Source organism: Mustela lutreola, chromosome 2 (assembly GCF_030435805.1).
Source record: "Mustela lutreola isolate mMusLut2 chromosome 2, mMusLut2.pri, whole genome shotgun sequence".
Classification (NCBI taxonomy): Eukaryota; Metazoa; Chordata; class Mammalia; order Carnivora; family Mustelidae; genus Mustela; species Mustela lutreola.
Window position 1 is genome coordinate 75,908,082 of NC_081291.1, and position 16,020 is coordinate 75,924,101.

Here is a 16,020-nt window from a genome sequence, read left to right on the forward strand (position 1 = left end):
TTTGGTAGATCTTTTCTCCATAAATAAGATTTCTCATTTTGCTGTGGCAAATCTCAGCATTTAACTGTTCAGTGTTGTTTATCCATGACCAAACATGACAGTTTTCCTACTGGATGCACCCATCAAATGGGGTCCCTAATTCAAGTGTCTGTTCATGAAGCCCTAAACTCTTTATTTGATATTTTTATCAAGAAAACTTAAGCGATGCACAGTTGTTATTGTAACAACAATTTTTTAACTAGGAGGGATATTCGTGCCTTAATCTAACTGATTTGGGCACCCCTAAATCAATCAGGACAAAAGAAGTTATGGTACATCTGCTGTCCTCTGCGTAATGGCTTTCGTTCTTATCACATCATAAAATAGTGTTCCTTTGTATGCTTGGATTTCTCACCAGTATCCTCTGGAGAGTTTGTTACAAAAGTATGTTCCCAAGACCCACCCAAATTCAGAAGCTTTGGGGGCAGATCTCCAAGAATCTCTGTTTTTAGTTAACTTCCCAGCTAAAAATCCCAGTTTGGGATTCTTACGCATCCCAAAGTTTGTGAATCATGAGCTAAATTCTTATCCTCTTCTAAATTCAAGAAGTAGAGACCCCCTAGAGCATAGTGCACCTTAAATAGACTGAGAGGGCTGGGAGAACCTGTCCATCTTCTCTCCTCCATCAAAATTTTTAAATATAACTTCCCCTCAATAATTTATCTTGAAAATGTTCAAACACAGAAGAGTTGAATTAAGAAACGACCCCAGTAGTCACGCATATACTACCTCCTTAACATGTTACTGTGGTTACTTTGTCACAGGTTTATTCTTTTATCCTTCTCTCTGCTCTTCCACCTTTTTTTCTTTCTTTCTTTTTTTGAGTGATTTTCTTTTTTTTTTTTTTAAGATTTTATTTATTTATTTGACAGACAGAGATCACAAGTAGGCAGAGAGGCAGGCAGAGAGAGAGAGAGAGAGAGAGAGAAGCAGGCTTCCTGCGGAGCAGGGAGCCCAATGCGGGGCTCGATCCCAGGACCCTGAGATCATGACCCGAGCCGAAGGCAGCAGCCCAAACCACTGAGCCACCCAGGCGCCCCTTGAGTGATTTTCAAAGTAAATTTCAGACTTCGGTAATGTCTGATTTGGGATGATGGCAACTGGAAGAATAACAGGGCTGTGAGTCCTTGTAGCCCTGGTGAAAACACGATGGTCTCATCTCATTGAACACAATCAGTGGCTGCTTGGCAGGACATTTATAAGGCATTTAATCAAAGACAGAGGGCTGATTTGGACTGGCCGTATGGACAGCCGCGGCAGAGTAGTATCTCCTTGTCTCTATTCCTGTGAATGGGGGCTTTTGTTCTGTTACCAGAGGAAGAAAGGGAGATTTGGGACCAGGGAGGAGACTAGATTAAATATGGAAGTAGGCGGCAGCAGTGGCCCCTCCCCTCTTGCATGGATTTTGAAGCTCTGACGGTGAGATGGGTTAGAGGCTGAGGTTTGCTGAGTCCATGTTAGCAACAAGGTTGAGGCGGACTGTGGAGGTCTGCATTCCAGCTACCCCTAACCGCCTGCCCTTGGATATATTCCCCCTCTTGGCCTCAGTGTGTTCATCTGTAAAATGAAAGTAATGATAGTACCTACATTACACTGTTGAGGAGAGAATATGTGTGCCTGACATGGAACCCAGTCACCTTCAGTTGCTAAAATATAAAAATATGAATTTCCTTAAGTTGAGACAAAATTAACATATATTACTGCGGAAGTTGGTGCACAAGTAAGAGACAAGTAAACTAAATGGTTTTGACAAGCCTGAAAGGAATTCAGAGAGATGCAGGAGGGAGCAATCCTGAAAGTCCTTTCAGACAACGCCCTGCACTCAAAATGAAACCACATTTCTTTCCTTGCTCTACAAGGCCCCTACATGATGTGGCCTCCGCCTACAACTCCAACTTCCTCTTCTCTCCTTCCTAACTCGGTCCTCAGGACATGCCGTTCTCTTTGCGCGAAGGTTTCCCCCCAAGAACTTCAGTACGTTGGACGAGTGACTAAGGCGCAGACGCAGACGCAGGGGTTGGGGGTGGGGCTAGAGCGGAGGCGGGGCGGGGCGAGGCGGGGCGGGGCGGGGCGGAAGCGTGGGCGGAGACCCAGGAAGTGACGGCCCTGCTGGTGGTCCTTCTGGAGTCGGTCAAGTCCGCGGCGACACCTCTGCGGCCACCGCGTTCCCGGGCGATGGAGAATGGAGCGGTGTATGGCCCCACCACGGAGGAGGACCCGGGCCCGGCTAGGGGCGCCCGGAGCGGCCTCGCCGCCTACTTCTCCCTGGGCCGGCTTCCGATGCGTCGGCTCGCGCTCAAAGCCTTGCAGCTGGTAAGTCCGCGGCCGGGGTGGGCGAGCCGGACTCGGGGGTAAGGGGTCTGGCCTCGGAGCCGCCGGCCTGCGGGCGTGGGAGGCTGCCGAGCTGGTGCTTCTCGACCTGCTTGTTCAGGAAGCGGCGGTTTCCACACCCCCAGTTCCTTCTCTCTCGGCTGGAAAGGGGGGCGTTACCTCCCGCCGTGGGGCAGCCTCTCCACCCCAGTCTCACCCCCACTGGGTTCCCGGTGACGACCTGGGCCCCCGAGCGTGTTGCGCGGGTCCAGGAAATGCGTCGGAAAGCCTAGTCAGCCGCTTAGACTTCTTTCACTCCATCCTCTGTTACGACCTCCGTCTCCTCTCCCAGCTGTTAGGCTGCATTATCGACCAAAGTGCCTGTATTTAGACTTCCAAGTGCCTTTTGTTTATCTTTCCTGGTTCTTGTGGTTTTCCTGGTACGAGCCCGTGGGGGGGGGGCAGTTTAATTTGTTGGGCGAAGTCTTCGTTACTGCGCACGGCATTGAGATGGGTGTTTCCAGTGAATTGTTTCTGAATGAGCAGTATGCGTATACGAAGTACACAGTGAAAGGACAGCTTGTATTTGCGCGCAGGTGGCAAAAGGAGGGCATGGTTTACCCCTCTCTGAATCTCACTGAGTTTTAGTTCACTTTAGGCAGTAAAGGTACCTTAAACCTCATAGTGAAAATATCAAACATCTTTGGATTTTAACTCCAGTTATACACATACGGACACACTATGTTCTGTTTTAAGCAACGACGAATATTTTCTGCCAGAGGAAAAGTCAGACTGCCTAGAGTGTTCCTAAGTTGATTTTGCTTGGTGTTTTTTGGTTTTTGTTTTTTAGGGTTTTGTTTTGTTTTGTTTTGCCTTTAGTCCTCTCAAGTAAAAATAGCCAGTTGGTTTCCTTGGGAAGAGCTTAAATTCTTAGAACTCCAATAACCAGAACTTACATTCTTAGAACTCAGATGACCTACTTTTATTAAATTTTTAAAAAAATGCTCTCAGAAAACAGGCACTTCTTTCTGGTTGTCAAATGATCACATGTGGGAATAGTTTGGATATCACTTGGAGGCAGCTGAAAGTGTGGCCTAGGGAACTGAGAGCGTCTGGATTTCTCCAGCCTGTTTTTAGGGAGTTCCTCTCTGGTAGCCTTTCAGTTATTAACAGGCATCGAAGGCTCCCTTCTGCATTGTTCCTTTGTATCATGTGCTCCTTATACCCAGAGATACTTCTTTCTGTTCTCTTGTCAGTTCTAACAGGACTTTTATTTTTTTATTTAAGATTTTATTTATTTGAGAGTTGGAGAGATAACACAAGTGGGCAGAGCAGCAGGCAGAGGGAGAGGGAGGAGTAGGCTTCCCACCAAGCAGGAAGCCCGATGCGGGGCTGGAGCCTGATGCCGGGCTTGATCCCAGGAGCCTGGGATCATGACCTGAGCCGGAGACAGCCACTTAACCAACTGAGCCATCCAGGTGCGCCTTAACAGGACTTTGAGATACCAGTGATGCTCCTCTGTAGTGAAGCTGAAATGTATCTACACCAATAGAAGAACTTTTTAGAACAGAAAAGGTTAGTATCTATATCTGAAGTATTCTTGCTGCCCTACAGACATCATCAGTATTGGTGTCCTGCCTGTTAAATCTAATTTTCAGTTGTCTGTTTTTCCTTTCTAATTAGAAATGGCACAGCTGAAGTAAAATTTTTCATTACCTTATTTACAGTTTAATAGACTGTCGTTCCTATCCCTGGACTAGACCTACAACCAGAAATTTTGGTGATAGACTTTTTACTTGAATGGGAGAAAAGGAGATGAATTTGCCTTACAAGGGTTGGTTGTTCCTGCTTGTTCCCCATCATAAGGAGAAGGAGAGAAAGAATAAAAACTAATGTCTCTTCTTGAAATCCATTTATAGGCTTATCTCGGAGTCCCTGCATGTTGGGTTCCAGACCACCACAGTAAAGCGAGTATCACAGTAAAGCCAGTCTAGTGAATGTTTTGGTTTTCCAGTGCATATAAAAGTTATGTTTGCACTATACTATGGTTTGTTAACTGTTCAAAAATAGTATTATGTCTAAAAATATATATATACATGCCATAATTTAAAATGACTTTTAAATTTTTTTTTAAGGTTTTATTTATTTATTTGAGAGAGAGAACACAAACAGCGGAAGGAGAGGAGGGAGAGGGACAAGCAGACTCTGCACTGAGCTCAGAGCCCAGCAAGGGGCTTAATCCCAGGACCCCAAGATTATGACCTGAGTTGATATCAAGTCAGATGGTCAACAAACCAAGCCACCCAGGCTGTCCTTAATTTAAAATATTTTATCACCAAAAAAAAAAATTTCCAACCATTTTCTGAGCTTTCAGTGAATTGTAATCACTGATCACATCATCATAGCAAATATAATAATGCAGATGTTTGAAATATTGCAAGAATTACTGAAATGTGACACAGAGACATGAAGTGAGCAAATGCTTTTGGAAAAATGGTACCAGTAGACTTGCTTGGCTCAGTGTTGCCACAGACCTTCGATTTGAAGAATGTAATCACCTGTGAAATACAGTAAAGCGAAGTACAGTTAAATAGGTATGCGTTTATTTACTTATGGGGGATTTGTAATGTTATAAGAATACTTTCTTGGGGTGCCTGGGTGGCTCAGTAGGTTAAAGCCTCTGCCTTCAGCTCAGGTCATGATCTCAGGGTCCTGGGATTGAGCCCCACATCAGGCTCTCTGCTCAGCAGGGAGCCTGCTTCCGCCACCCTCTGTCTGCCTGCTGCTCTGCCTACTTGAGATCTCTGTCTGTCAAATAAATAAATAAATAAATCTTAAAAAAATTTATTTTAAATAAAATATTTAAAAAGAATACTTTCTTTAATATAGATTTTAAAAAATATTTTATTATTGCTTTTGATTTTGATTGTTGTCTTTTCATTTCTGCTTTGAGTGATGGCCTCTATCTCTTTACAAGAGTGTATATTATGGAGTTACCCAGGAAGTTCCAAGGAAGTTATAATGAAATTAAATTAAAGCTGTCGTCTAGCCTGGGGCAATAGGCACAGTCTTCTTTGCCTTAAGTCACATTCTGCCTTTAGATTGTTTTACTTTAGATAACTTTTTTTTTTTTTTTTAATTAAGTAGATTTGCAGAGCTCCAGTAAGGAAACACCTGTAATGAAGAAACCCATAGTCAGAAGAGGAGGTACTTAAACTAGGAACGTGCAAGCCCTGTGACATTTTACCCAAAATATGGTGCATTTCCATGTCTGGGTATGTTATTCTAGACCCATAAATCTTATTAGAGCCTCAAAACTCCAAAAGGAAAAGGAACCTTACTCTCAAACTTAAAAAGCAGACTCTCTGGGCTTAGGAAATTCTTAAGAGTCCAAAGAGATGGAGTTGGATTTCCAAGGTTCTTTTCACCATTTAAGGTTTTTACAAATCTCTGAGTCTCTGTGGGGTGTGCCGGTACAGAGCTGAACACCAAGCAGGTCGAGAGTGGAGCCTACAAACAGGAGAGGTTAGAGATAAGGAGTATAACCAGCTCTTGAGGTTTGTGCTCTTGGAATTCTATAGCTGTGTCTGCTACCATTCAGATAAAACCTTAATTTCGTCAAAGGCTTGTCTAAAACTTAAGCAACCCATAACTACTATCTGCCCTTCCAGAGCTGAAGAAGAAATACTCGGCTGGAAATGCAATGCCAGGAGTCCTTGCAGTCCTAAGTTTATGCAGTTTATTTCTTTTTCAGTTTATTTTGTCCTTAGATTGGTCGTTATGCACACATACACATATTGTCAAGTTTTTATTGTTATTTTTGAGGGAGTTTTTATTTTCAGGGGAAAATTGACATTGGGCAACCTAGTTCCTTGCTAGTAAGCTGGTGGAATGATTTGAATATGTGTAATATTCTCTCTGCAACAAGCTGACATTGTGTTTATGGTACCAGTTGAATGTCCTGATGGCTGCAACTTACTGTAGTTATAATGACTCTTCAGACGGGCAATCACCAGTGATTTAAAGTGCCAAGAAACAAGACACTGAGAAGTAATTTCTCTTGTATTCATGCTTTCTTCATTATTTCAGTGTGAAAATTGATCTGTACTAAATGGTAGTGCTCTATTTTTAACCTTGAGGAAGATCCATAAGGTCAGCAAATTATATCCTTGAACCTTTGTGAGAGTAAATATTTGCCCAAGGCAAGCGAGGCCTAACCTAACTTCAGGCTGACAGATTTGTTTACTTGGACTTTACATAGGACTGTAGGCTTTGGTCATAAGTTCATTAATTCACAAATTAATGTTATAGTGAGGCCTTATAATGAATGGCAAACATTTGAAAGTTCTTTTTGTAAGAAATGTTTTAATAGTAGACTCTTAAAGATCAATGATGGAGACTTCATGTTTACTATAACGACTGTTAATTTTAAGGAAGACTGACGTTTCAGAAGGGGTAGTGAAACTGAAATGAAGAGAGACACAGGGTAGTCACTATCTGAATGTTTAAATCACCAGAACTGTGAGTAAGCCGCATTTTAGTCACGAAGATTTCCCAAATGTGTTGACCCTAGCACATTGGTTTTAATGTAAAATTTAACAGCAAAAGGGGAAATGCACATTAATCTGATTGTAACTTCCAAAATCCAGTTTTAAGGGAAAACCCACACGAACATACATAGTTGTAAAGTGAGCTTAATAAACAGCATTTCAGTGGGGCGGGGGATCAGGTTGGCGGGGGTGGGGGGTGGGGGGACAAGCGCAAGAATGGGAGTCAGGAGACCTGGGTTTTGGGTTGTGCCTGGCCAGCATGGAACCTCGCTGTCAGAGATTCACTCCATCACCTGTAGACAAAAGGGTGGGAGACTGCCCTCCAAGGACCTCCCAGCTCCAAAGGCTTGACAGTTCCCATAGTTCTGTTTGGGTAAGATTTTTTGTCATTAGAAGCAGTCACATTGACAATAATGTTGTTAGGTTCTTAATAGTCAGTAAGCCGTATTTAATGTGACGTCTTCATGTTACTGAGAGTAAAATTATGTACCAGAAAATAATAATTGAGCCTTTCAACTTTTAACATTCATCATGATTTCCTTACCGAGTGACCTTACCTCTCTTATCCTTAACCACTTTGGTATTTAATGCTGGTGACTATCCATTTCTTGAAATTATTCCTTCCCTTAACTTTCACAGTACATTTTTAAAAAATTTTTTAATACAAAAAGTGTTTGTTTACCAAAAAATATATATAAATTAGGAAATACGATTAAAATCAGCGATGCCACCACCACCTCACCCCGTCATTGTTTAAATCAGGGATATGGAGTATGTTCACTTGTTTATTGAGGAGTTTTCTTACAAAGTGTTAGACCCCCATTTCTTGCTTGTCAGGTGTGAGCTGCTCTTTCCCCTCCTAATCCTGAACTGCGATAGTCTTTCAGGCCCCACCCAGTCCTCTGTTCCTCCTGTCTTCTAACCAGCTAAACCAGGCCGGTAATCCCTGTTGCTTTCATCCGAAAGCCCTTGCTCCCCGGCCTGATCATCACGTAGCCACACCCAGCTCCTTAAACATTTTCATCATCACTCCCCACTCAGGTCAGTCACCTCATTATCCCTCTGGGTCTTACCATGCAAATTCTTGCCTTCATGAATCTCTTCTTTTTCATCCTCCACCTGAAATGTTCTCTGCCTATCCAGATCCCATGTGTCTCTTGGCCCTGGTTGAATCTGGCTCTTCCATTTATCCTTGTCTAGCTACTATTAGTCCCTGAGAATCCAAGCATTTTCCTGAGATTTCCTGAATCTGCATATAAGGGATGGTCAATTAGGAGGTGTATTGTTTTCTTATTTCTTTTTTTTTTTTTTTTAAAGACTTTATTTATTTGAGAGAGAGTCAGAGAGAGTGTGAGAGGAGAGGTCAGAGGGAGAGGGAGAAGCAGAGCAGGGAGCCCGATGCAGGACTCGATCCCAGGACTCCAGGATCATGATCTGAGCCGAAGGCAGTCGCTTAACCAACTGAGCCACCCAGGCGCCCCTGTTTTCTTATTTCTTGTACACTGATCTTGTTGCTCTATCATTAATGTGCCTATACATTTTACGGTGTTGGATAATAATACTCAAAATGCACTTCTTCAAAAAATCTTTTGTAATTGAGGTAGAATTGACACTTGTTCGTTGCAGGTATACAACATAAAGATACTATAGAGTACTGTCGGAGATTATATAGGAAGGTTTGGAATATCAGACAGATGGGGAGTCAGGAGAAAACTTCATACTGAATATAATTTGTAGTGCTGATTTCTTGGCCTTTAACTGGGAATAGGAGCCAGTAAATGTCCAAACTTGATATTGTACCCCTTTAATCTCTCAGGATGTCCAGGCAGAATCTGCCTCTTAATACTGCCCTGAGGCTTAACTCCTGTTAATAAGTTTGGAACAGGAGTGGTAAGGAAGGCACCTACTGCTGCTGGCTGAGCTGGGTCCTGCCCTTTCTTACTGAGAATAGACAAGCAGTCTCTATCTCTGCAGAAAAGATGGTATTGTCATATGGCTTACGCAGATGAGCATTCCTGATAACCTAATTATTGTGATATGAATGGCTCTTGAGCAACTTGTCTCAGACCCCAGATAGAGTCTTAGGTTGACATCTTCTCACAATTAATTGACTTTTATATACCTGAGGTATATAAAATTGTCAAATTTGTCAAATTTGTCATAGAGAAACTCCTAAAAGTTGGGTAAGATTTAACACAGAAGCAAGAATAAAACACATGGAATATTAGACATTTAGTATTTTATTTTACAAGAGTCATGTAATTATGACTGTAATTATAATTACAGGAGACTAAGGAAGTAAGTTTACACAATGACTTTCTGAGATTTGTATTGGTGTGTCACTTTTTATCCTATGGTGTAATAATTGGGAACACCTTACCTAACCTAACATCTGTCTGAAGGTGGGTATTTGGGATATGCTGGACTATTTTATGTTTTACTAACTTGTAGGAAATCATAATAAAGGCTCTGTTTTCATCCCTGTATAGATTCTTTTCAGTTGTGTGTATATAGGAAATTATGTATTGGCAGTTGGAGGGGGAGAAAATCCCTTAGAGACCTTCATACCAATTTAGGTTTGACCATTGCTTTTGAACTTTTTATTTTGAAATATTTATAGATTCACAGGAACTTGTAAAACAAAACATACAGGGAGGGCCTCTGCACTTTGTGTGCATGTGTGTGTGACCTGTGTAGCTTCCTAGAGTCACTACCACAACTGTTCCAGAACTGTCTAGTCACCACAGGATTCCCTCCACCCCTTTATGGCCACACCTTTCCCCTCTCCCCTGGCCACACTAATTAGTTCTCCAGCTTTGTAATTTGTTACTTCAAGAATGCTGTATAAATGGAACCGGGCGGGTGTGTGTGTGTGTGTGTGTGTGTGTGTGTGTGACAAGGAGTGGGTGCTCAGTGAAGCAGTCAGTTAAGCCACTGACTCTTGGTTTCAGCTCAGGTCATGATCTCGGGGTTATGAGATTGAACCCTGAGTTGGGCTTCACCCCAAACATAGAGAGTGCTTGGGATTCTCTCTCTCTCTTTCCCCCAGCCCCTCTGAAATAAATAAAGAAATCATTAAAAACATAAATAAATGAAATCCTGTAGTATGTAACCTTTGAGTTTTGGATTTTTTTCACTGCATAGTTTGGAGATTCATCTAAGTTGTTGCATGTGTGAAGTTTGTTCCTTTTTATTGCTAAGTAGTAGTCCATGGTAGGATATATCATGGTTTGCTTAACCAAAGAAAAACATGTGCTTGGTGTCCAGTTTCCAGAGCCATTATTAATAAAACTGTAATGAACTTTCATGTATCGGTTTTTGCACAGACATAAATTTTCATTTTTCCTGGTCACATGCAGAATGTGGGAATGCAGTTGCTGGGCCATACAGTGACTGGGTGTTTAGTTTTTAAGAAACCGCTCAGTTGTTTTCCAGAATGGTGTACCACTGACTACTGTTTGATGGAAATATTTTGTAGCCTGGGTGGCCCGGTTGGTTAAGTGTTCTGTGTCTTGGTTTCAACTCAGGTCATGATCTCAGGGTCGTGGGATTGAGCCCCGAGTCAGGCTCCACATTCAGTGGGGAGTCTACTTGAGGTTCTCTCTCTCTCTCTCCCATTGTACTCCCCAACTCATGCTTGCTTTCTCAATGCTCTAAATAAATAAGTAAAAATCTTTAAAAAATGAAAATACTTTGTAAGATAACATTTTTATAATATGCAACATATCTGCTGATTTTGGTAGCACTCTTGTTGCTATTAATATATCTGGTTGTTTCTACTGGTCTGAGGGGCAAAATGGCATTTCCCAATAGGCTTTGATTTAGGTTACCAGTCATTTTGATGGTCTTAATGCTTGAAGGAAACTCCCTTGGCTTTCACAAAACCACACATATTGCCCAAGTGAACCTCTCTTCTTTCTCTTCCTTCCTATTTCTAGAGAAGAGTTAAGCCCCAAATCTGGGCTTTGAATCCTATCTATAGAGAGCCTCTTTTCTTCGTTGTCTTTAGGCCCACCCACCTTATTGGTTTCTGCCTAAGTATTTAAGTTCTCTCCCGTATTGAAATTCCCTTCCCTTTGACCTTGTCCACTACTCCCCTATCTGGCCGCTCTTGTTAGGCTATCCCTTTTGACTCTTCTGGCTCTATCCCACTGCTTTGTCTTCCTCTCACTTCCCACCATGTGTCCTATAATCTCAGCCTCCCTGGTTGACTACACTGCAATGGGCTTGCTGTTGCCACCAGCAGCCGCCTTGTAGCTCAGTCTGATGTCAGTGTTTCAGTGTTGTTCTTACCTGACTTCTAAGTACCATTCATTACCCGTGCTTACTTTCTCTTTGTAAAAACACTTTCTCCTTGCTCTGCTACCTCTTTGGACTGCTGCTCCTAACTGTCCTTTGCTGGTTTTACCCCCTCTGCACATCCCTTGGATCTTGGGTTAGCTCAGATTTCTGGATAAAGTTGGCTTTCCTCATTCTGGGTGATCTCACTGGCTGATGCCCATGTATTCATCTCCACCCTAGACCGCTCCCCCGAGCCACAGACCTTATATCCTTTTGCCTCCTAGACACCTCCCTTAACTCTTTCACAAACCCCTCACACACAGCACCTTTAAAACAGAATGTATTCTCTTTCCAGCATGCTTGCCTCTTAAAGGGGGGGGGGGGCAAAAAAATCCTGACTCTTTTTTTCTGCAGTGTAGTCCTCAGTATATTAACACCTTATATACAACAATGGGAGTGCTACTAAATCCCACTTGCATTTAATTGAGTTTCCAGATTCGCTGGACTTTACCATTGTCCATTCAGTACCATTGTCCATTCAGTGCATGGCTTTCTGACCCACGCGTGTCTTGAGCACTCTTGCCTCTGCCATTAGTTGACTTGGGTTATTCCCACTACTACCAACTATACTCTTTATGGTCAAACATTTAATTAAATATTACACAGACTGAAATTGAGTGGGAAAAGGAATTGTTTTTGTGAAAACTAAATTGAATGCTTTGGAAAGTCTGAAAAATAAATTACTACAGTATTTTCTGTGGAATTAAGTAAGAGTGAGATAACCGTAAAGGGCTAGTAGAATTAGTCAAAATCTAGAAGGATTCTGCATTCTGCTTCTCAAGTGTCCAGGTCTTGCTCCACTTCAACTAAGCATTAGTCTGCAAGTGATAATAATAGATGAAGAAAGTGGTTAATGCAGAAAACATGATGTGGAAGTGGAATTCCAGTTAGTAGGCTCAAAGTCCGAGAAAAGCCCTGTTTCAAAATATTGGTGAATAAAATGCCTTTTTGCTTTAAGTTAAGGTGTTCAAGTCTGTTATCTTTTTTCCTCCATTATTTGTACCCATGCTGATAAGGGCTTCTGTCACCTCTTGCCTCTCCCAGTGATTGCAGGAGCTGTTCTCCATTATCACTACGCAGCTCACTGTCTTCCCCTGGTTTCTTCCATCAGCTTTCCGACAGGACATCTGCCCCAAGATTGGCCCTTCCCCAGCCCCTTCTTCATGCCATAGCCAGCGAGAACCACTGAAAGCATAAGCCTGAACGTGTCACCCATTTGCTTTAAAACTCCTAGAATCCAGACTTTTTAAAACTAGAAATCAAGGACATTTAGATCCAGCCTCCACTTATGCCTCTAGTTTTGTCACATCGATTTTGGTTTTTTGTTTTTTGTTTTTTTTTTTTTTTAAGATTTTATTTATTTATTTGACAGAGAGAGAGATCACAAGTAGGCAGAGAGGCCTGCAGAGGGAGGAGGAAACGTGCTCCCTGCGGAGCAGAGAGCCCGATGCGGGGCTTGATCCCAGGAGCCTGGGATCATGACCTGAGCCCGAGGCAGAGGCTTAACCCATTGGGCCACCCAGGTGCCCTCGTCTCAATGTTTTTGTGCTGCCGTCCCCTTCCTTCACGCTGGGTACCTGAACCAGGTTCACTGAACTTGTTCTGTCCATTCAGTGGAGGTGGTGGGATCTGTGCGTGCCTTGCGGTGGGAGGGTGCCAGGTGCTCTTGCCACCAGGTTTGCGTCTGCTCCTTCTCTGCCTGGAGCTTCCTTCCCTGTCCTTCACAAAGGTGCCCCACCTGCCTACCCCCCCAACCCCCGCAACTGACCCTCCTTTCCCATCAAGTCTCCGCTTTCCTTCAGGAAGCCTTTCTGACCCGCAAGCAGAGGGTCCCTTCTGTGTGCTTTTACAGCAACACCCTGTATTTCCCCCAAGTCTAGCTTTTAGCACTTGGTAGTTAATTATTCGTGTCCCTGGATTCCCTTCAAGGCAGCCGGACTGTGAAGTTCGGTGGGGATCAGGTCCAGCCAGTAATCTCGTTTGCTGCAGTCTCCACTTCACAGAGTTGAGTAAACAGATGAGTTTTCTGAATACGGGTTTCTGTGGAGAACACTTGAGTAAACCGCTTTGCTTCTTTTGTAGTTGCTGTCCCTGCTGGCCTTTATCTGCGAGGAAGTCGTGTCACAGTGCACACTGTGTGGAGGACTTTACTTTTTTGAATTCGTAAGCTGCAGTGCCTTTCTTCTGAGTCTCCTCATCCTCATTGTGTACTGCACTCCCGTTTACGACCAAGTCGATACTCCCAAAGTCAAGCAGTCGGTAAGCGTGAAGAAAATAGAACCCCTTGACGAAGAACATGGCTCTTTTGGAATCTTGTGTAGTTTTGTCACTCAGACGAGTGTTGCTTTTAAAACTCAGCATGAGAAGACGCTCCCCATGGTACCAGCTCTGCCCCTGAGCAACTCCATTTTTCCTGCCAAGCAAGGGGGTGGGAGAGGGGGAAAGTAAAATCAGAAAGGGAGCGACAGATGAGGTCAGGAGTTTACAATGATTGGTGGTTTAGTCTCATTCACACTAGGCATTTTTTAAAGATTAGGATTTTTGTCATTTCGATTTCTCACATTTCAGAGCATCCCTCATGGGTTCTATAGTTGTCCATTGTGTTCCTGCTCTACACCAGGCATTATGTTAGACGTGAGAGAGAGTGATGAGCTAATGTGATATATTTCTGGAGCTTTTCAGAGAAAGTACCACATGATGCTACCTATTTTGTTTTGATTTTTTGTTGTTGTTGTTGTTATGAAAGAAGTTACCAGTAAGTGAATTAAGGCACTTGTTGAATTCATTGTTCAGAAATTTCCCTTTTAATGAAAGTGCACACGAGAATTTTATTTTCACAGGATCAGTGTTGCGTAACTTTCTGAAGACCATCTGCTGGCGCACATTTTTATTTGAGTAGAGTGTGGATTTGTGAGATGACACATGAGATGATTCACATGTTTACTGTACTTAAGAATGGAGATGTTTCCTTCCTCAGTAGCACTGGAGCTAATAATAGTGGTTTCTGAAGAATTGTATGTGTCAGGGTTGCCATTCATCTCTCTGAGGGAAAAGATACAAATGAGGTTGAATTTTTAACTGTTAAGAACAAGGGATAATGAGCAATACAAACCAGTAAGATTCTGTTAATTTTTTAAACTAATGGGAAGTAAGCATTGGGTCATATATTAATATAAACCTAAAAGATGTACTTTGTTCTGTATACCCTTTGGTACATTGATACAACATTGATCTTTTTGATAAGAAACAAGATTAAAATATTTTCCAGTTTAATGGTCTAACTAAACAATGAGAAGCATTTATTATATCAAAGGAGCATTTGAAAGTTATTTTTTAAAAAGTTATTTTTAAGTAAGTACTGATATTAAAATGTTAGAGGGGAAAATAAATCAGTCATTTCATTCTAAAACAGCTTTTATAAATATTTTACTATATCTCTTTTGGGTCTTTTTTTTCTGTTCATAGGTGATTAAGAGACATAGCCCTATATGTTGTACGTTTCACCTAACATTATAAGGATTTCATGTTTGTTTAAAACTTTTAAAAATCACTTTTACTCTTGCTCCGTTAATGTACCTAAATACTTTCTAATATCAGAGAAGTTTTCTGTTTTACAGAAAATGTTTTGAGAATGTGGTGGTGGTGGTGGTAGTGTCTGGGGGGTGGGGGAAAATAAGGGGGAATCTGAAGGGTGGGATCTTTTCTCTTCCATGCTGTTGAGGCTCAGGTTCTGTTAAGAGTAACAACACCCAACACTAACAGGACATTTACTGTGTGCCTGGCACTGATCTAAGCCTTTTCTACTGATTAACTCTAATCTTTAGAATAACCTCTGAAGAAGAACTGTTATTACTCCCACTTTGTAGATGAAGAAACTAAGGCACACAGATGTTAAATAATGAATTCATTCAAAGTCATAGAGCCAAGTAGTAGTATAACTGGGATTTGAACTCAAATAGTCTGATTCTAGAATCCATGTTTCTTCTTCACCACTTTCTTCTTCTTCTTCTTCTTCTTCTTTTTTTTTAAGAGTTGTATTTATTTATTTGACAGGCAGAGATCACAAGTAGGCAGAGAGGCAGGCAGAGAGAGAGAGGTGGATGCAGGCTCCCGCTGAGCAGAGGAGCCCTCTCAGCGGGATCTCAGGGCTCAATCCCAGGACTCTGGGATCATGACCTGAGCCGAAGACAGAGGCTTTAACCCACTGAGCCACCCAAGTGCCCTAATACCACGTTCTTCTGCCTCAGAATGGTTGTCTTGTTTAATGCCTCCTTAAATGTTCTCCAGATATCAGTAAATGTAGTTTTATTTGTATGTCACAGATTTGAAATAATATTCAAAGAAATAGGAAAAGCAGAGTAGTGCAGAAAAACCACCTCTTTTAGAAGCAAAGAGAAAATCTCTTAATTTTTTTTTAATCTTAAATGCACAGTTGACATATAGGAATTCTGTATTGGATGCCTTATTGATATTAGATTTAGGAGACTGCACCTCAGAAAACTCCGAAAGTATCAGACTTAAAACCCTTTGGAATGGCCATCATTTTTACCAGTTTCTCCTGAGTCAAGTGTGCATGTCAAGCACTGGTTTCAATAGGCATCTGTGAGGAGCCTTATAAGATTATACCTGAGAAAACCCTTGGAAACCTAGGGAGAATTTCATGTCATGAGCTGCATCATGAGGAGATAAGGAAGCTTTGATAGAGTAGATAAATTCAACTTACAAGCTCATTTTGGGTCACTCACTTGGAACAAGTGAAAGCAGTATGTTACTGCAGAAA

General features: G+C 42.1%; 1 protein-coding gene across 2 annotated transcripts in view; it reads left to right on the top strand.

Moving 5' to 3' along the window:
• The first annotated feature begins 2,110 nt into the window (after positions 1 to 2,110).
• Positions 2,111 to 16,020, top strand: part of CMTM6 (CKLF like MARVEL transmembrane domain containing 6) — a 50,412-nt gene continuing 36,502 nt past the window's right edge. Inside the window, exons 1-2 of one of the 2 annotated variants that reach the window (XM_059162387.1) lie at positions 2,111 to 2,352; positions 13,323 to 13,499. In XM_059162387.1, the coding sequence (XP_059018370.1) occupies positions 2,215 to 2,352; positions 13,323 to 13,499 (315 nt within the window). In that variant the 5' untranslated portion in view covers positions 2,111 to 2,214. The remainder of the gene's footprint in view (positions 2,353 to 13,322; positions 13,500 to 16,020) is intronic. The other variant, XM_059162386.1, reaches the window with a different exon arrangement.